At 39.0% G+C, this 22,710-nt stretch overlaps 1 protein-coding gene across 1 annotated transcript in view; it reads right to left on the bottom strand.

The window, feature by feature from the left end:
- oxsr1b (oxidative stress responsive kinase 1b) overlaps nucleotides 1–22,710 on the bottom strand; it is an 88,536-nt gene that overhangs the window by 53,038 nt on the left and 12,788 nt on the right. The window contains exon 2 of the mRNA XM_036557917.1: nucleotides 14,689–14,801. Coding sequence (XP_036413810.1) covers nucleotides 14,689–14,801 — 113 coding nt within the window. The remainder of the gene's footprint in view (nucleotides 1–14,688; nucleotides 14,802–22,710) is intronic.

Consider the following 22,710-nt stretch of genomic DNA (forward strand, 5'->3'; position numbering starts at 1 on the left):
TTCAGCTCAGATTGCTTTCTGAACAAGATGGAACACAGGGCAGCCAATCACAACAGAGGTAATTTACATACATCTATTTTAAAAGCACAGTAACAAAAAACAGCCAGGGATAAAGAGAGGTTGGAACATAGCGACATAAAAATGAATTAAACCTTCATTTGGATTAAATAAAACCACATAAGTGGAAAAAATAAAATACAAAAAAGGAAAACATGGGGCCTTTAAAATATCAGATCATGACATCTACATGTAATGCACAAACCATCACAGGCAGTCAGAGAGACAAGTCATTTCCTACCTTCGCTGGGAATAAGACTACAGCTGTATGGAAATGTGATATCTATATGATATAGTGCAAAACATGATAACTAAGAGTTCCCTTTAATGACTGACTAGTCACTCCACTAGACACTTAAGCGCGCTCTTAAATTAAATAAAAAAAAACCAATGAATCACTTCTTTTCAGCAAAATCTCATCCTTAACATCACCACTCTCCTGCCTCAGCTCTCTCATGCGCTGGTTAAATTGAGCAAGAGATGTTGACAACACCATTCAGAACAAAAATAGGCCAGTGTTCATTTGCCCATAATATAAATAGAGGCAGTTCCCCCACTCTCCCACCTCTACCCCTCCTTCCTTCTCTCCAGGTGCAACACTGAAGCCATGCACGTCAGACCACTTATGCTGGACACGAGGGAGAACTGAGGTAACACTGAAGCTCCTGCCCAAATCTCTCGTACTGTGTTCAACAGCCAGAACCTTCCAGCAGAACTAGAACTTTTCAGAATAAACATGTGACACTGCAGGACTGGTATACTTAATTACACAAACTAACACAATTTGGATGCTTCTATTTCAAGTTGCAAAAAACAATTAGTTGATTAAAGCTGGATTCTTTTGTAATCATTTTTTTCCCTGAAGAAATTAGATTTCTGTGTGCTGGTCCTTTTAAAACACTGTTGACTGGCATAAACACGCAAGTGAAAGATAATATCGCTTAGTAGAAGCGCGAAGGAGCCAAATCGAGGCCTATCTCTCAAATCTTAGAAGTTTTTAAAGGGCCCATATCTTACATTTTTCTTACAATACACTATTATATTTTGCTTATATTATAGTGATATCTACTTAAGACGTGTGGTTTCATGTACCAAAAACATTTATAAAACATTTATAAAAAAAATCATTCTCATATAATCATCTTCCAACCTCTCTTTAACAGGCTGTTTTTGTTACTGTGCTTTTAAGACTGAAATGTAAATGTCCCATGTTCTGATTGGCTGCCTTGTATTGTGTCTCATTCAATAAACAGTCAATGCTGAAACACTTTCAGTGAGACTGGGTGGGGCTAAACTGTTGAAGGGTTAATATGTGGATATTTGCAAACGTGCTGCTTTTGTGACATCACAGAAACAACGAGCTGGCTGTTTTTGCAGGCTAGTTTCCATATATGGACTGCATGGGGAGTACAGAGAGACATCACATCACTGCCAACACAAACTGTTAGAAGCCTAATAAGTGCTTCTCTATGCTGGAATTGACACTACTCTCACACAAGGTGACGAGTGACTTAACCATTTGGCTAAACAGCCAATTTGGATTAGGACTGTTCACACACCCAGTATTGTGTTTTAAGTATTTAATTTCACAATAATAGCACTTACTGTTGACTGGGGCACACCTAGCAGGGCAGAAATTACACTGACTTGTGTTGAAAGCATCCTATGACAGTGTCACTTTTGAAGTCATTCTACTGCCATTTTGTCAATAGATAATGATTGGCAATGATTTCATACATCTATTAGCAATGGATAAAGCTAAAACACCTGAACTGGAAAATAAAGAGGGGTGTCCACATACTTTTGACCATATAGTGTACCCCAAGGGTTACTTAGCTAAAGATTTCTTGACTGACAAAACTAATTCTACTCTTCTGTACTGTTAGGGGAAAGCCAACAATCCAGCTACCTTTCAACAGAGTTAATTGTCAATATCAAACCAGCCATTATAGAGTACGCTCTCTCCAAACAACTGTGCTTGCCCATAGGAGATGCCTTTAAAAAGCACAGCACATGATGCAATCACAAATCACATGGCACAGGGGTTGAAAAGAGCAGAACCTGAACTCCTGAAAAGTATGACTAGAAAATGACTAGGATCAAACTAATAAACATCTGAGCTACAAATCCAAACAAAATAACCGATCATTTAACAGGTTCGACACAACTAAGAACTCCATTGAACTCCAACTGAACATTGCCAATCATCGTAAGAGGCCAACAGAAACTGCTTGGAGTGCAGAAGCTCAAAGACCACAAAAGGCAACCTTAAGTGACAACACTGAACTTGACTTTTAGTGTGACTGACAGTTTGAGCCAATAACGTTCTGTGCTGCAGGTTTCAACATGCACAACCTTGAAAATCCTATGAGCCCAAGGATACAGGATTGCCATAGGTGTGGTGTCTCCCATACGGGTGAGTCATGACTACTGCCATTAACAGGAACGTGGTCCATGAAATGGTATAAAGTTAGTCTGCTCTTAAAGGAGAAGGTGCTGCAAGAGATGACTTCTCAAACCAAGCAAGAAGTTCTGAGTCAGGATTCCTAAAAGTGTTCCTAAAAAAGCAGAAGAATGTGCTTTAAAACAAAAAAGAAAACAAAAGTAGTTCTCAAATATTCTCTTAAGAATGTTTCTATATTTTCTTAATGTTTTATTATTTTTTTTTTTTAGAAAATTTTAACTGTTTTCTTATGCCTGCAAAAGTTTTTTATTTTTTGTCACAGCCTATCAATATTATTTAAACAGCATAATTTAAATGATGATACATTTTAAATTTTAATTAAAAGTTACTTAAACAGTTATGTAGTTTAGCAGACAAAATGCCTGAAGACAGCAAAAAAGAGGAAAAAACAAAATGAAAATAAATTTTTAAACAAGTTCCCAAAGTTTTCAGCAAACCCGAACTGAGATGATGGTGGGGGCAACAGCCAGTAGAGAAAATTCTCCTCGTCCCATTTTAACTATTATACAGCGCCCTCAACAATTATTGGCACCCCTCGTTAAGATGTGTTAAAAGCCTTAAAATAAATTTCATTTTTATTTCATAAGCATAATCTCACACTGAAAATTGTAGAAAAAATGTAACCTTTAACTCAAGTGAACGTAAAATAAAAAAAAATCCCTAAGAAATCATTATTTTTCATAAAATCACCTGTTCCACAATTATTGGCACCCCTAACAATTCCTAGAAAATAAATGTAATTGAAACATGTGTCATATCTACTGTAGTTTATAAAGTTGATCAGAGTATCTAGGAACCTTTAATTAGTAATTCATCACTTCCTGTTTCCCTGAGGTATATTTCTCTTATCCACTCTTCAACATGGGAAAGACAAGAGAACACACCACTCAAGTAAGGCAGATGTGTGTCGACCTTCATAAGTCAGGCAATGGCTACAAGAAAATAGCCACTCGCCTACACCTGCCCATATCTACAGGCAGAGGAATCATCAAGAAGTTTAAAAGAACTGGAACAGTGGCAAACAAGCCTGGACGAGGACGCAAGTTTATCTTGCCACCACGCACAGTGAGGAGGATGGTAAAAGAAGTAAAAAGTTCTCCAAAGCTCACTGTTAGAGAACTGCATCAAAGAGTAGCATCTTGGGGTCACAAAGTCTCAATAACAACCATCAGGGACTATCTACATGCCAACAAGCAGTTTGGGAGGCATGCACGGAAGCATCTCACTTACAAGCATAAACGTAAATGTCTGGAGTTCGCTAAGCGGTACAGGGACTTCAACTGGGACCGTGTGCTTTGGTCAGATGAGACCAAGATAGAGCTTTTTGGCAACAAACACTCTAAAAGGGTCTGGCGTAACACAAAAGATGAGTATGCGGAAAAGCACCTCATGCCCACTGTGAAGTATGGGGGAGGATCGGTGATGCTGTGGGTCTGTTTCTCTTCCAAAGGCCCCGGGAACCTTGTTAGGGTGCATGGCATCATGAACTCTTTGAAATACCAGGACATTTTAAATCAAAATCTGGTGGCCTCTGCCCGAAAGCTGAAGATGGGTCGTCACTGGGTCTTTCAGCTAGATAATGACCCTAAACATGTGGCCTAATCTACACAAAAATGGTTCACCAGACACAAAATCAAGCTCCTCCCATGGCCATCTCAGTCCCCAGACCTCAACCCAATTGAAAACCTGTGCGGTGAGCTGAAGAGGAGAGTGCACAGGAGAGGACCCAGGACTCTGGACGATTTAGAGAGATTGTGCAAAGAGGAATGGTCGAAGATCCCTCTCTCTGTATTTTCCCATCTTGTGAAATGTTATAGGAGAAGATTAAAGTGCTGTCTTGTTGGCAAAAGGGGGTTGTACAAAGTATTAACATCAGGGGTGCCAATAATTGTGGCACAGATGATTTCATGTAAAAGAATTATTTCTTAATGTGGGATTTTTTTCCCACTGAATAAATGCACTTGAATTAAAGGTTGGATTTTTCTCTTTTTTTGCATTGTGGTCCTATATAATTAAAAAAATAAATAAATAAATAAATTATTAGAAGCCTAAGAACACATCTTAACGAGGTGTGCCAATAATTGTTGAGGGCGCTGTATTTTGTGAAAAAAACATTTTCAGTGGCTTACCACCAATCACAGTGGTCTCCAACCCTGGTCCTGTAGAGCTACTTTCCTGCAGAGCCTAGTTCCAATCACAGTTTTCACATCTGTTCCAGCTAATCAACCTCTTCCCAAGTGTCTGACTGGCTGGATCAGATGTATTAGAGTGAAGTAGGGAATGAAACAGCTTATTGGAAGCAAACTCTGCAGGAAGGCTGCTCTCTGGGACCAGGGTTGGAGACCACCATGTTATTGGGAATATGGTCAGTCCCTGCATTCAGTTCCAAATAATGAGATCAATGCACAATGACTCAAATTTCTTTTTGGGTTTAATGGCACCCAGTACAAGAATTTGGGGAGAGCATTCTAGTGTGGACTCATTTAAAAAAACTGTGTTTAGTATATGACGGGATTTGCCAGCCGACTCAAGCGAGAAGGAACAGCTTTGCCCAAACACTTACTCCATATGGCAGAAACCCACTTGCATGTTTTTTTAAAACATTTTTTAAAACAATGAATCGTTCGGCTCTAGCTCTGAGAAACATTCTTAAAAATCAGCTTTTCTCTACATTCAAAACCAAAAATTCTGTGAATCCAGCCACTGCATTCCAACGCACTAAAACACAAGGAGTTCAGAATGAAATTCAACAGCTCACTTGTGCAGTGACTACACACTGTTGCACAGTTGAAAGAAGTTTCTCTTCCATTTTTAAACTGTACTATGTACATTTTGCAATCCCTGTGCTCGAGTTAGAACATTTCGAAATATGTGGATGAGGATTAAGGCTAGAGGTTGGTCTGTTCACCAATGGCCAGAGGATAAACTACAGGGACAAATAAGAGAGATCTGACCTAGCATTACAATTACACCTGAAGTGCTACTGATTCACTCCAGAAAAGAAAGACTTGGGCTTAAATGAGAAATGTCCTCGAGCAAAGAGGCCTCTTCTAGTAACAAAGGTGCTGGATCTGTTTACACCAACATAACCTGACAACACAAGAGCCACAAAGCTATGCACACTGTCTTGGTGGAAGTGGAGGTTAAGAATGAGAAACCCTGTTCTGATTGTGTCCTCCCAGCCGCCTAACACTCCACGTTTTTGTTCAGGGTCGACTTTGGTCAGTCAGGTGGGGATGACCCTCTGCTCTCACTGCTCTGCGAGTGGACGGGGATTGCGAGCCAGTGGATGTTTTTCAGGCCCAGCCCACTGCCTGCAGTTGTGTCACTGTCATTCTGCTCTCTCCACTGTGGTACCTGGGAGGAATAGCTTGTGCGGAGACAGATGAGCTGACAAACTGGAACTGATTGAATTGTTCCATAATTAAATTCAGTCAAGGCTGAGGAGAGCAATGTATCCGCAGGCCCACCTCTGAGGTCTCTGTTTGTGGACTGTGTGGACAGTAAGAGAGGCAAGCAATTGTTTGTGCATTTTACGGGTGAGAAAAGAACACATTTCTTGATGTTCATTTCAAAACAAACTAAAAGGACAAGGCAGCTCTCCAAGCAACAGAGCAACTCCACTACACCCAAATGTGACTTAAAAATGATTACACACAAAATGTGTCTTTATAGTTGTAACGGGTCACCACACACCGTGTCGGAAGTGTGCAGGCTGCGAAATCTGGTCCACAAAGGAGTGCAACGGCATAACCCATGCTAATGCATGACTGTGCAGAGATTTGCTTGCTGGTGCCGCCCGCTCGGCTGACCCCCTGGAGGGCCCAGAATACGATTTGAGGAATCATACGGTGCTCACCGTGATTACAGTCTGGTTCTGCTCCCTGGGTGAACCGCACAGAGAGCCATAATACGCCTGTGCTCTCTGGTGGACCACGGGTTCATGTTCATGCTCAATTGGAAGGGGATAAATCTGCAGTTTTCACTTCACACTGACTCATGCATAATTCATAGACTATTTTCCTTTGTAACATTTTTCTAAATATTTCCCCCCAATTTAGTCAGAGGCCATTTTAAAGGAGCAGCTTTATTCATGCAACATTTCCAAGCTCCAAGCAGAACAAAGTGCCACCATACAATCCTTTCCTCTGCCTTAACAGAGTGAGGCCAGCATAATGTGTGAATATAAAGAGTTAATCATGATTAGTTATTAAGACATCTGTAAGGCAGTATTCAAAAAATCTTTGAAAAGTACTTGATCAATATTTCCATAAATACACAAATAAATCAGGACTGAAACAGTTATTCGGGATTATCAATAATGAAGAATTAAGAAGTCAATAAATATTTCTGTTGTCGATTTTTTGATTACATTTTTAAAAGTGACCTCTACTTCAAATAGAGGCATCCACATTATGTCAGATTGTTTAATTAATTATACCAGTCCTGTAGTGTTACATATTTACTCTGAAAGGTTGTGGTACAGCTGTAAGAGTGCGTTAACAGCCTAATCTGAACAGCAAAGCAAGTCACTGATGACGATGCACCTACGAGAGCAGACAGGGCAAGAAAAAAAGTACAATTATGGCTGAACATTAAAGAGCACAAGAGAGCACCGTCTTAGGATAAAGTAGCCATGCACAACATACGCAAGTCTGACTTTCCACAGAAGCATAAAATTTACCACCGAGAAAAAACATGCAGATGTTGATTTTGAAGCAGCAAAACGGTAAATAAATAGACAAAGTTAGTTAACTTCTTATACAGGCACCAGAATGGAACCGGAATGGAAAATTCCAAGAAGAATTTGGCAAAAAGGATCCAACTTCAGCCAGTAAATGGTAGCTTTTCCTCTGTGCTGGTGTTCTGACAAACCAAACTACTCCCTCTGAGGACACACAGTTCGTACTGTGATTTGTGAAAATGAGCTTACTTGCCCTTACAATCATCACTAAAGCTCATCATGTTGCATTACTAACGCTAGTCACTGGAATATTCTAAACCGCTCCCTTTCTGATAATGAGAAGTATTCAGCAGCTACAGCAAAAAGCGTCTGAACATTCGGCAGCTGATTCTGTCAAAGCGTTACATACATTAGCTAGGAAACAACACACAGCTTTCTAATTAGCTTAAAATACGACTCATTTTGTAAACATAGATTTCATGTGTGGAAAAAGCCATCTGCTTGTCCTGGAAACCTTTTTACACAGCTCTTCTAGTGAACCATCAGGTTAAAATTTTAAAATGATGGGTCAGCTTAAATAAAGCATCACACGTTTTTTCCATGGTGGTAATTAAGCTCTAGGTGAACAGAACCTCAGTTTGTCATGAAAATCTGCAAACATTATTATTACAGCTCATCACATTATTAGGCAGTTTAATTCACATAATTAATTTAATTAATTCACATAAATAAACTAATATCAAAATATGACTAGGCACTGAAGAGAGCCAGAATTGCTCTACAGCTCTGAGCCCAGCATCTCCAGAACTAGACCACAAAAATCCACAGGTGACATGCAGCTTAAAATGCACACCTAGAAAGGAAGTCAATATTAAGTCTTTAAAATGCACAGACAAATGCTAAAGTTACTCGCCTAGACACATCATAACTTCTTTCCCCTCATATCACACAGCTTGAAAACAGCAGGTTTGGGAAGAGTAGTGATGCACCAATATTGGATTTTTAGGCCAATGCTGATATTGATCTGATCTTTTCATGTATGTGCGTGCTGATACATAAACCTTTATAAAATGTAGAGGTTGGGATAAGATACACCTGGGTTAGTATTGCAAAGAAATAAAACTTTATTTCTAGGGTTACAAAAGCAGTAAAATGAACAAGATGCAGTTACTTTAGCACAGCAGGCCAGCATCACCTAAGCATTCTTTTCTTCCGAAGTACAATAAACGTCATCAAATATCGCTTTGAAATAGTGGTCTGTCCGATTTTTTAAAAGCAGTTACTTGCTGAACTCTGATATAATTATGATATCCTCGTGCATCCCTAGTCAAAAGTTACTTAGCTGATACCAAACCAGACATTTCAATACCAATTTTGGCCTCATCATTTCCCCTCAGGAGAGTCCCTCATGTCTTAAGAGCTGTTCAGTTACTTCATTCCTTCAAGTGAGGGGTGTTAGAGGAGCACTCGGAGGGGCGAGGAATTGAAGCAACACAGTGTCGACTTCAGCAGCAGAATTTACTGCGACCTGTTGCATTTTTTTTTTTTAAACCTGAAATTAATAGCAGACAAAGCTTTTTATAAGCTGTAGCAATAAACTACTTTAAAACGCTAATGTCAACATGTCAAACATGTCAAAACCATAGCATTTGATTTACTACTCCAACTGTTATACATGACTGCTGATACAACCTCTTTACTATCCTCCGCTAGCTGGCTTGTTAGTATGCTAAAGGCTACATGGCTAACAAGAAGAAAAAGAAAGGCACTACAACACGCTTCTACTACAGGTTTATAGCCAGACAAAGCAATTACTCACATGTTTAAACTTCTTAAAAAATGTTTGGCATTGCAAAGTTTGCATGGCTAGCTGATTAGCTACCTGTGGCTAAACTTCTCAGGGCCAGCGTGTTACGTTTAAATAACCGTCTGCCGCAAGTGGTCACAACTGAAACAACGTGGGTGAGCGAAAGTTTAAAATAAAAAAAATTAATTAATTAATTTAAAAAAAGCACTGAAACAAGGTTAAGATGAATTCATTAGGTGTTTCCTTCATTGGACTACATTAGAATTGCTCTGTAATCTAATTTATGTCTAATTTTTTATTTCTGCCCAATTTATGTCTGTTTTAATTTCTGTTTTTAGTTCTGCCTAATATATGTAAGTTTATGTGCAATTATATGCCTAACACCGCAATTTACCTTCAGGATCAATAATGTTCTATCTATCTAGAAACTCCCATCAAAATGTAAATAGAATTGCAAGCAGAGGTATACTTTCTTTTGCAATTATTCAGCACATATCTTTAAAAAAAATAAATAGAAAATTTACTCTAAAACATTAGTGGCTTCACAAAAACAGGAGTAGAACTTTTCTGTCCATATTTAGTTGATGCCTGGTGTGATTATTTTCAGCTGAACCCACCAAAAGGATCAATTTTCCCTTGCAAAAGGATGCTGCCACGACAGCACGGCTGAAAACACAACCGTGCGGCTCTGCACCAGCCCTGAACCCTGTGGCCGGGCAGCCGTGGGCAGCAGGATGACCTCATGCTGAAAAAGGCTTCTGTGACAGCTGCCACCTCCCGTGTCCCACCCACCCCTCATGCTGCTTGGCACCCAACGAAAGGCGAAAAGCGCCTCCAACAAAAGACAAAAGTGTCCGATTCATTACTGGGACGTGCCGTCAGATCAAAGCAGATATTCCGAAGGGAACTGGGCTGGAAAGGAAATTCTGCTGATTCACCTCACAAGAGAGCTGTCAATACAGGGAGAAGCATTCCTCAGAGGCACGGGGTTGTGACGGGGGGGCACTCCTTCAGAAACTAACAAAGGCTACGATCTCAGCAGATCGACTGCATGGATTTTAATATTCAGCAGTTCTGAAACGAAAGCTTAGCGCTGACAGCTGAGAGCTGAGAGAAGGGGAAGCAAATGAATTCTGATTAGTGGATGACTGGGGAATATAGGCTAAGCTATTCTGGGCCTGCTGCAGGCAGAGATCTTCCTTCCAGTAACAGCTGCTACAACGAGGAATTTCACTCGGAATTTAGAGTGAAATTGGTCTCGCAGCCAAGTGCTTTTAACGTGCAAGCGGTTTCATCAGATGAAGCATTAGCACAGTCATCACGTGTCTTGAGAACACCCGGGGAGAGTCACGTCATATGGACGCTGTGATGAAACACAGAGGAGCCACTATGGACACACCATTACATCATTGCTAGTCTGGAGGCTTCAGCTGAGCGAGAGAAGAAAAACCTCCCTGGGTCACAACATAAGCAGAGTTTCTGTGAAAAAAGATCTCTCTCAGCTAAAGGAGTCGACCGCACGAGTCATAAGATTTCTTATTTTTCTCACACATTTGGGATCCTTAAAAGACACTGACCATCAGAGATTATACTGAGGAGAACTAGAGCATGCTCTGCTGGGGTAAACGGGCCATATCATGCGTGCAATCGGCTGTACCTCTTGGAGGAATTTGCTCAAGGTTCTAGCCCAAATGTGGAATGCTTGCATTTAGCTGACCGCAGATCCAGTTCATTTTAGTAGCAATCTGTGTTTAATTTAACGCTTCCTGTGGTTGCTCAGCAGGACATAAAGGCCTACCCAACCAGGCTGCTTTTCCATGCAGCCCACTTCTGCACAAAACTCTGATCCTTCATCCAATTCATCCCACAATCCAGAATGGTTCTGCTAAACAACTTAATAAGAGCTCAAATGGAACATTGATCTTTTATGTAGTTGAACGAGTTCAAGTAGAATGTGCTTTTGATCATCTTGCACTACCACAGCAACGTCACCTGGAAATTTTGACAGTAAACAGAAAGATCTTTCTCAAAACTCACCTATAAGCCTATTTTTGTGACATGAAAGTACTTTATGATAAGTCTTGAGCCAAGTTGTGCGAATAAGCCACAGAATTCACACCTATATGATTCTAAATCACCCCAAAAATGGCATCAGAAAAGCGAAGAGTTAGGTGACTACTAGGGCTACTATGCTGAAATGTCTGCACTGCATTCATTTTCCCGCATTTGAATCTTTCTACAACTAAGTGTTACATTCATCTAATGCTAATCCAGCTGGACCATTTTATGCATTTTATAAATGTTTTTCATTGGAAGATACGTACACGGAAAAAACTAATAAAATCATCGGACTACAGTTCCCATATTGGAGCCTACATAAAGTAGCAATATTTAAGAATCATGGGCTCATAACATTATTTATTCTGTTTATTTTATTCTAACTCTCAGTTAAATATCATCTGATAACCTCATATTTGGAAACATTGGCCCTTGTTCATCAAAGTTGTGTAAAAAAAAGGGACAGATTAGACCACCTTTAATGAAACTACTCTGCATCTGATTCTACTCCACATCATGAAGCTTTCCTTTGATGTGGAAACAAGCGCTGATCTGGGAGCAAATGATGAATCAGCTTCAGTGCGTGAAATCAAGCACCACCATATCAGTACCTCACTAGTGTATCATTTATATGAGGCACGCCCTAATTTATGCAGATGTGTCGATACGAAGCCAATAAAGCATTCAACAAGGTTGTGAGCCAATGGCTGTGCCCGTAGGTGGTGTTTGAGGATGATCCGCGAGTGCACTGCTCCCCCTACTGAATAAAATTTGGTAAAATAGTGTTAAAATTACCATGACTGGTACGTATAAACTGTGATATAAACAAACATCTTAGACTTTTAAGACAGTAGAACGAAGTGATTGGGTAGTGTGATCATTACTCTAAAATTACATTTAAATGCTGTATTATTGCAGTATATGATATGCTTCTGCACTAGCTGTGCTTTGTACTGTTTATTTTTTCAGTGGCATAAAACAAAAGCACAGTGTAATCTGTCCTTAAATGAAACACGGAATAGTTGCAGTATTTGTTTACACCAACGTGCATGTTAAATAAGTACAACCATATTTGTACTGAATTGCCATGAGCTCAAATTAGCAGTATTATGTTCTATTTTCATTCTTATTACTGGTATTATAGGTGATATTGATAATAGTTTAAAAACCTGACAAAATGTCTGATTTGTGGTTAACTAACCAACAAACTTGTTCAAGTTCAGAGCTGAAACCCCATTTCGGACTTTTAACTGACTTGGACTTTAGATTAAAATCCTTTTGCTCCATCTATGGACTACAACTCAATAGTGACATGAATATGTGGGACAGTGTTTTTGTATATAGTGTTTTTATTTAAAAATTAGACTCATGATAAATAGATATCTTTTAACTTCACTATGAATCTAAAATATAAAATCTTTTTAAAAGCCACATTGAAATGGCAAAAAGCATTTAAAAGGTATTACTTCTATAAGGTAAAATTTAGAGGCTGGTGTTTGGAACAGCACCTCCCAATAGAAAATATTCTAAAAATAAAGACTTTGTATGTATTTTATTACTATCTCTATAAACGCCTTGGCTTTAAATAGTTATCTTTTTTTTTTAACTGGAGGATCACAGTTCCTGAACTCGGAGGAATGATCCGTATAGTATACTGTGGAAAATCATAAATATTAGTCCCCCCTCCACTCCGCCTGAACAATGCAATCAGAAGTTTTTTCCAGCACCAAAGAATCAAAGGAGCAGCTAACATTAGGGATCATACAGCCTGCTGGTAAGTTACATTTTCAACCTGTGGATGACCTTTTGAGCTCCTCAAGAAATTGAAAAATGAAGTTAATAAAGCAGGACAAAGATTAAATCCAGGAGAGTCACATGTGAAACATCCATAGAGGCGTAATGAGAATTTTAATATGATCCAGATCTACATCTATACTCCACAGTACCTTTAGGAGAGGTTGACTGCATCATCTCTTTGCGGTTGGGAAAACGATTTAATGAGTAGTTGTCAGAAGACATGCGACACTTCTACAATGCTGGTCTTTGTTCTCTGCCTTTGGGAGTTTTTCTCAAGTATGGCCTGCGATGATCCGTGATGACAATGATGTTTTAGTCATGAGGTGTTCTTTGTAAGAAACTACTGCATTGGTTAAATCCTGCTGGACAGGTTCCACATGCATTCCAGCAGAAAACCTTAAACTCACCAATTAGTTTTCCCACCCCAAAAACAGCACAATGAATGCTTTTCAAGAAAGTCTTTAAGAAACGCTTCGGTGAAAATTTTCCATTTAGCCCAGATGCAGCCGATCAGCCAAGACATGTTTGGTGTCCAAACTCTGCTCTAGTTTAGCAAAACTTTACTATGTAGCTGAACACAGCAGACACTTTCAGCAACAGATGTCGTGCTGAACTTAGTCTCCTGCAAAATCTAACTCCCCTTCACATTCAAGCATCATAAGGACATATGAAATCTGGATTACATTGTGATTTATAATGTTTGCATTTGTAAACATGTATTTTAGGTTAGAATATTCTAGATTAACAGCTATTTATAAAGAGAAACAACAGAAATCACAAATAATCTGTAATGTCCATACACCTACATGACACACATAGTTATGTAGTTTTACAAAACAGCTGAATGAGACTGTTTAGATGTAATCAAAGCCAGTCGTCTGAAGTGAAATGGTGCATTCTAAAGAAACTTTTCTAAAACAGGAGTCAGAATTGTTCACGGTGGTAGTGACAGAAATCAGGCAACTGAAGAATTTAACGCTTCTAAAAGCCAACTCACAAAAATGTATTGCATGAAATGCTTATGAATATGACGTTTGAAACATAGATTTATGGCAGTTTTGAGAAAGATTGACCTATATTTTTAATTTATTCAGTAAAGAGGTACATGCCAAGCGCTGTAAGGAAAAATACTTCCCCAAGAAAACGTATTAACTTCAGATTTACTACTATTTTACCATCAATACTATATATAAAAACTCAGAGGATGTGTGGGTTCACTGATGCTTTTGGCTAAACTTGTGTGAACAGGGCATTTCACAACAAACTACTCTGAACAACACATGACCATGTCCAATACCATACTTTCAAGTCACTGATTTCACTGGATCAATGGACAAGAAAATAAAATAAAAGATGGTTTATTGGCCAGCTGAAAGGAACGTCCTCTGTCCCAGGCAACTCGCAACATGCAACTAGTTGCATGAAAGTTTCACCATGTAAAGCCAGTCTTTGTGACTGTATACATCTCAATTAGGTTCGAGCAGGTCGAAGTTTTGAGGATGCATTTACAAAAAAGATTTGGGTGACTAGTGACATCTAGTAGCACCATTACTCTAACAGCTCTAATGCTAAAGAAGCAAAACTTGGACATCAAACATGTCTTGGCTGAATGCATAAATCTGGGGTAAGTGGTATATTTGTGCAAATCAGATTTTTCACCAAACCATTTCTTTAAGCAACAGATTTCTTAAGAGTTCAACAGTCAAATCCCAAATAACATGGTAACATCATAAAAATAACTGCCATCACAAGCACCTGTGCTGCTGTTTGGTAACTAAACAACTTCCAAATCTGTTTGTGTTTGTGCAACTGTTTCATTACCAGGAGCTCGTCCATGCTGGTCTGGCATTTCTCCAGGTTGATGCGTTTAATGGCAACCTTTTCCTTTCTGGGTACACAGTAGGCTGCCTGGACAACTGCTGTGGCTCCACTCCCTGTAACAAAGCAAATATTCACGTTAAAGTCAATGTTGCAACAGCGTAATATTAAACGCAAGGACAGACCACCCACCTCCCAGAGAGCCGTGCTGTTTTTTTGTCTCGTATGACGTCACCTATAGAAGCTTACATCAAGTGCAGCTTTCCATCAGCAGGGAGGCCTGCTGTCTATAGACTTAAAGGGAAATTCCATTGATTTTTCAAAATTTCGTCTTAATTAGTTACGATTTGAACAGTTATTCAGAGTGATTTGATGTAAAACACTCCGCTCACAGTGGTGGTACATCAAACAGCCAAAGCATTTAATGCCTTTAAGAGCTCCCTCACAAAAAGCTAACACATGAAATTGTTACAAACCCTTCGTATGATGCTTGAGGGTTTGTTTTATGATAGTTTTGAGACAGAGGAATGAAGCTTTTGGCCTAAAAGATGGCAGAGAGGTACAGACTCTGTGTTGTGAGGCAAAACAGTACCCAAAGAAAAGTTCAACATTACATATAACATACATATATCAAACGATTTTCTCTACATCTCAATCACTGAATTATGCAGAACATTTGAAAACTCACGGGAATTCGCCTTTAAGTTCAATTCTAAAGTCCTCAGAAGGTAAAAAACGTGTTCACAGACTTTACATGGCTGGCTTTACACAGTGAAACTTTCATGCAGCTTTGGATGGTTGAAACCTACATGAAACCAAACTGCACTTGAGTTGCATAATGTAAAGTGTCCTGCAACTCATTTGAAACCCAACTGCAACCGTTGCAAGTGTATCAACTTTGTGGAACAAGCTTCATGAAACACTGGATCAATGGACAAGAACATGAAACAGAAGATGGTTTATTGGGCAGCTGAAAAGAAGCCCCGCCCTGGCCCAGGCAACTCATAACATGCAACTAGTTGCATGAAAGTTTCACAGTGTAAAGCCAGTCTTGGATGGAGCTGTCTAAGGTTTTACCCTATTGTCAGGAGACTACAAGTTTGAATTCCAGTGATGTCAGGGTCAATGATAGCAGAACTGGTTCTGTTTAACTGAATGTAGTCAGTCATGTGCAGAATGTGAAAAATCAAATTTAATTTTTATTGTATTTGTAAATGTGACACTACACGTCTGCTAATGCACTGCATCTTTTTCAGCTTACTAAACTTTAGACAAATAAAATACACTCTTACTCCAGGGGTCAGAAGTTTAAAACCAGTAATGCATGAAAATACTGGAATGCAATGGTGCTGCCAGATACTCAATATCAGTATCAGTTCAGATCTGTCTGGTGCAGTAATGATACATTAGTTAGTCTATGAACGGTTAATAATTTCATCACTTTGTTTTACCAGCTTTTGATTAATTATTGCCCATGTTACGTAATAAATGTAATGAATAAAAACATCTGAATCATACATGAACATACTGATAGCATGAGTTGCCAAAAATCTTCTTATTAGACCATCCCCACCTCCAACCCCAGCTTCAGGTCTGTTATTTCATACTGACTGTAGAGTGTTTACTAATCAGCCTCAGAGAACAAACAGAACAGAGGATGAACTATTGCTGACCAAACACACAGACTGTCCAGGGTAAAGAGATCAGGTTCCACCAGGTCCTAGTGAACAGCGCTACTCAGACAAGAACAGAACACATGAGCGAGGGCTAGACAGTTAAAATTAAAGCACCAGCTTAGCCTCAGCATTGTCAGACATACAACACAGAAGAGGACACACGGCTCACGCCTCACCAACTACAGAGGATTTGACTGGACATTCTAAACTTGGACTTCAAATTTACTTCTAAGGTTAATCTCTAGGGTCGTTTAATAAGCTTGTGCTCGAGGCGCCGCTGACTGGCACAGAAGAGAATAGAGAGAGGAGAGAGGGCCCTTCTAAACTCTGCACTTTTCAATTCTGGGATTCCTGCATAACTCATTGTTGAGATGTAAACAAACAGTGGTTTTGTATTAGTTACTGAGTTAGAAACTTAACCAGTCAGAATTGTTCACACTGATGGTGATGGGAACCGGATGTCTGAGGAGTTTAATGTCTCTAAAAGCTACATCACAGAAAATACTTGCATGAAATGGTAATAATATGCTCCTGATACCTGAAATACTGTTTTACAGTAGTTCTGAGAGAACAGTTTAGTGGCCTAAAGGTACATGAATGGTGCTGTGAGGCAAAATGTGTTCCAAAGAAAACTTTTTTTTGAAATTTACCCTCGATTTTACCGTCATCATTACATACAAAAACTAAGAATACACGCGTAGGTTCACTGGTCATTTTGGACAGTACATAGAAAATATATATATATATACATATATTTGTGCTGTAGACACTGCGACCCCTGATTCTTATCACCTAACTAAATCTGAGCTGGTAAGTTTCTCTACAATAAACTATATTTCCACTCTATAACCAAACCACTCTGAATGACCTTATTAACATCTCAAAGGAATTCAGCTTTCATAAGGCTGAGTGGATTTATAGGTACCTGCAAAAAATCTTGCTAATAAAACACTGATATTTACAAGACTTTTATACTGTAATCCACAGATAGCTCTAATGAAGGGGTCGGCAAGCGGCTCTTTTACGGCCCTGTTGTAGCTCCACAGCAGAATTATTATTATTTTTTTTATTATTAGGTAAAAAGAAAATAATCCTCCTTCGTAGTAAAATAAAGCTCTGCTGATCGTTCTAACGCAGTTTTAACAATAAGCAGTCTTAAACACTGGAGTTAATGTAGCCAATATCTGCTAACTCACCCTTTAACCCTGAAGGTTGGCGCATAGACTGCTGGTCACGCTAACGAAACGGCAAAGAGAAAGATTTAAGACAAACATCGATGATTTGGAGACAAACTCTCTCATTTATAAGGTTTCCTGATACGTTTAATCTGCAACGAGAAACTATCAAATACTAAAAAGTCGTGAAACTGAAATCAGCTTCTCATTCGCCAGCTTCTCGAATTGTCCCGTTCCACCTTAAGTGGTGCAGCAGTTACATTCTGGCACCTCAGGCACCATTTAAGGTGGAATGGGGAAATTGAAGCTGGAGAATGAGAAGCTGACTTCAACCTCGTAAAAGGTTGACCGTTGCGAGACATTTTACAAGAAATTATTCTATTTTTGAGGAAAGGTTTCCTGCCGGAGATGCAAGAAAAGCAGCTATATCCCATTTCAGTTACGCCCCTTTCAGAACATGGCCATCTCATCGAGTAAGCAGCATCGTTTTAGCCTACACAGCCTGGGGAACACTTCCAGGGCATAGAGGGCTCATAAATCAGCACACGCTCATGTTTCCACTCTGAGTTAGTCTATACACAAATGACGGCACCACTGCCACATTCCCTGCAGCAGTTTCACCTACTGTAGTGAACAAAAGTACAGCATGAAGTGTTTTATTTCCTTTTTTCCCCTCCAATCAGCTTTCATCAGCGTCCCAAGCTCTCTCCATATGCCCAGATATTAACAACAACCTCTTTGTTTAGTATTTTGATTGAGCCAGCAGGGCACCATGGATTAAATGAAGAAGAAGGAAAAAAGTGCCCTCTTTTTAATTAAAACCTGGTTTCTAACCATATTCATAAGGCTGTTTTTCAACAGCCAAAATGTTATGGGGGGGTGTGGAAAGTTTAAGAATGTGATACCTATGGGAGTTTTTCCACTGCACATTAAAAACAAACAACTGACCCAAAAAGGAACCAACAAAACTAGTTCTAGTTCTTTTTCCAACTGCTTAAACAGTCACAATATCTGCAATTAATAACTGCATTATTTAGCTTATATTTATATCTTCTCAACTCCAAATTTTTTGCTCAGAGCCAATCTTCCAATCTTCAATCATGTTTGTAAGTGTCCCATATCTGTCAAACCTGTGCTCTGAAATGAGCCAAAAGAGCACAACTTGATCAATAGCATCACACGAATAAGCCATGTGCTTCATAAACAAATGAACAAACTAGCAACACGAGCCTCCATGTTAAAGATTATTAGCTCTGATCAACTGTCAGCTGTTCATGATTAAGGGGGAAGGTAAAAAAAAAGGCCAGAAGATTTAATGCTTCTATAAACTTTTCGTTAGCCGCTGCTGCCATGCTGCCAAAACTGGATGATGAGATCACATGGCCATGAATCGGATATGCACCCGATCTAGGACAAGATATGAAATTGGATCAGATCTGATTTGAAAAGATAAGATATGCATGTTTGCTAAAGCTCTGAAAAGTGACACATCAAGGCAAAACAATCAGATGGTGATGTGAACTTTCATATGTGGTCCTAGATCAGATACGTATCCGATTTGTGGCAAAGCAACCTTCATGAGAATGCTTAGAAGGGAATCCCATCCCCCCACGTTGAATGCACCATTTATAGTTCACATGGCAGCAGCACCTAATCTGAAGATAGCCAGTAAACGGTGCAAAAGCAAATGTATCGGACCCTTTTTCCCTTCGTCGTGCTCTAATAATGAACAGTTAAGAGCTGTTTAGAGCAAACTGTCTTTGCGACGAAGGCCTACTCAGCTGGTTAGTTTGTGTGCTGTTCACGATGCCTGTGATTCGGTCACATGACGTTAGTGATTAGGACGTGCACATGAGGGTCGTTTCAGGACACGCTTATTCACATTAATGACAGATTTGAGTCAGTTACCTACACAAATGTGAACCAGTGAGTTAAAAAGGTCAGATATAAGCAAACAATTGGAACGGAGTCTTGTAATGTAAACGTAGCCAAAGTGGCTCAGATCTGATTTGAAACGATCAGATTTGCATGTCCACACAGCTTCAAGAACATCAGATCTTTGTCACATTAAGACAAAAAATCGGATTTGTGCCACTTCAACCCGGTAATGTGGATGTAGCCTTTATCACCTTCCCAAAGTCTTTGCAAAGTAATAATTCTAAAATATCAGTCAACATTACACACCATTCTAGTTTACATTCTGGTGCACTTATTGGTGATGGAGTACTGTTTGGTAGGGCTGGACCCGAATATTAGACCATTTGGATATTCATTCGTTGGGTAGATATTCGGTTTATAATTTTGGGATTTTTTTTGGCTAAATGGATGCTATCAATAAAAGTGAACTGTAAAATATAATGTTTTCGTAATTTAAGATATTAATCTATTTTTTAAATCAAGCTTAACTGATTAATCATAACAGCCCTAAAAAATAAGCCTACGGGAGGACTGATCCACACTGTAAATACTACACAAACTATGTGATCAAAGTACAGGATTTGCAAAGACAATCCTCCTTCAGTGATCCCACATATTGATCCCTTTTAATTCAGCCAGTGACCTCACCGGTCATGTTTTGGCCTAAAGACAAGTATTCGCAGCAGCCACACAGTGCGAGTCCTTGGACAGTTAACAGACACCCTCCTCACACTCAGAACGGAAAGCAGACCATCCAAGCAGGACTGTTAACTTTCATCAATCAGGAACAGGAACTATATTTAATTCTCCAGCCAAACATGACGTGGAGGAATGGTGAGGTTACGTACGCCGAGGGGAATGAAGATCAAGTTGCCGATGCCAGCACTGACTCAAGGCCCCGATATTAATTCCACAAAGAGCCAATCAGCTGACAGGCATGACTGCACAGGGCCTTTCCTACCAGAGGGACCTTTTCAATTACTGTAGGCCAGTTTTGAGGGTGCAAAACCGCATCAAAGGTGGTGATTCAACTGTATCATTTTGACATGGCAGAATCTAGAAATATTCACCAAAAGTAGTAAAGGTAACGTGTGTGAACATTTCTAGATTCTAACATTTCAAAATGATGCAGTTATACTTATAGCTATATGCTTATAGATAGATAGATAGATAGATAGATAGATAGATAGATAGGTACTTTATTTGATACAACTTTCTTTTGTTTTAAAGACAGCGTGCACTCGAGCTGGCACACAAGTTTGACTCCACAAGTTCGTGCAAAAGCCTGTGATGAGTAGATCAAATCCACCTGAGAGTTGTCTGAACATGAGCTTCACTGGAAGAGATAGGAAAAAAAAAAATCTGACCTTTTTGTACAAAGCCCTCAACATGGCCAATGTCACAAATTTGCTTAGTAACCTAGTAGTGACCCAAAAACAGAATCTTGAATTTTTCATTTTACTTGCCATAACTTTTGTTTTGTCTAAGACTTTTGGACCCCTGGCACATGTTCTGCATGCAAACCCCCAAAGAATGGATGCACTTGTCTTTATAGCAAAACGCCTCAATCTAAATTTATAGAAAATAACTGCATTAAATAATGGAAAAACTTAAACTTGTGCATGATGCACTGAATTACTTCCTAAAGAATTATAATCAAATAAACAAGATTTACACAGATCACTTAACAAAAAAAAACAAAAAAAAACACAGCACCGAAAATGCCCACACACCTTCAAAAGGTTCTCTGCGCTTGGCATGAGATCACTATTCATGAGGAAACCAGAGATAACACTGCTTACTTTAGTGAAATGCCACAGACGCAGGCTTGTCCGATAAAATCTCTGGAATACCTTCACATTCAAAGTCAAGAGATCTGAGGAGAAACTAGTACTTTTAACTAGGCTACCATTCAAAACGATGGTAGATGCAAGTAAACACATCACAGTGAATGTGAGGGTGAAATGATAATTTCATGGACTGGATCTTTAAAACTACTTTCTAGCAACTATGCTTCATGTTTCCCACCTGCAGATGACACACCCACCCAAGCCCCCAGCTAGCTTTGTTAATAGAGGTCAGATGTACTCTTGAAATGTCCACTAAACTGTACAGTGTCTGAAAGTACACACTGCAGTGGCACCAAACCAAGTCAATTAATGAAACCCATGCAAGTTAAATCCAAATTAAGAGGACACGAAATGTAAACTCTCCCATATGATACTCCACTCCAGTGCCACGAAGTGGAGTTATTTAAGTACTGAACTGAATTAAAAGTCCCATATAAATAGTTGAACTATTTCTGGGATCCAAGCTATACTCAGCAAAGACAGTGATGTCATTTCTAACAATAACAATAAATATCATCATATTGACCACTCCTATATGCTTTAGACATGGCATATCAATATCAAATAAGTTATATCATCACTCATCACTGTTAAGGAACGAAAGGGAAAATCCATATCATGGAAAACTGAATTTGTCACTTTTCTGAAACAAGCGTTTTTGACAAAACATATCGCTCCCTGCTGACTTTATATGGCCCATTTATGGAAAGTTAGCTGCCAAAACAGCTTGTTTTTGTGTTTTCTGTCTATTCAGCCTGCAGCAGTTTAGCCCCACCCATTTACACTGAAGTTACAGGGAGTGTTTCAGGAAAGACTGCTTTTTGTATGAGACACAGGCTGTTATGGTATTCCAGGAAATTTTGTATATATATATATATATATATATATATATATATATATATATACACACACACATATACATACATACACACATACACACACACACACACACACACACACATATATATATATAATTTTGTGTTTACACATGCATACATACAACCCCATTTCCAAACAAGTCGGGACGCTGTGCAAAATGCAAATAAAAACAAAATGCAATGATGTGCAAATAATAAAAACCCTATATTTCGTTGAAAATAGTACAAAGACAACAAATCAAATGAAACTGGGAAATTTATTGTTTTTTGAAAAATATTTTCCCATTTTAAATTTGATGCCAACAACACCTGGTGGTTATTTGGCAACAGGTCAGTAACATCTCAGAGAGGCTGAGTCTTTCAGAAGTAAAGATGAGGAAGGATTCACTGATCTGTGAAAGACTACACGGGCAAATAGTGCAACAATTCAAGAATAACATTTCTCAATGTAAAATAGCAAAGAATTTTTGCTTTTCATCATCTACAGTACAGAATAACATTAAAAGATTCAGAGAATCTGGAGAAATCT

The sequence above is a fragment of the Colossoma macropomum genome, unplaced genomic scaffold (assembly GCF_904425465.1).
Source record: "Colossoma macropomum unplaced genomic scaffold, Colossoma_macropomum, whole genome shotgun sequence".
NCBI classification, from domain to species: domain Eukaryota; kingdom Metazoa; phylum Chordata; class Actinopteri; order Characiformes; family Serrasalmidae; genus Colossoma; species Colossoma macropomum.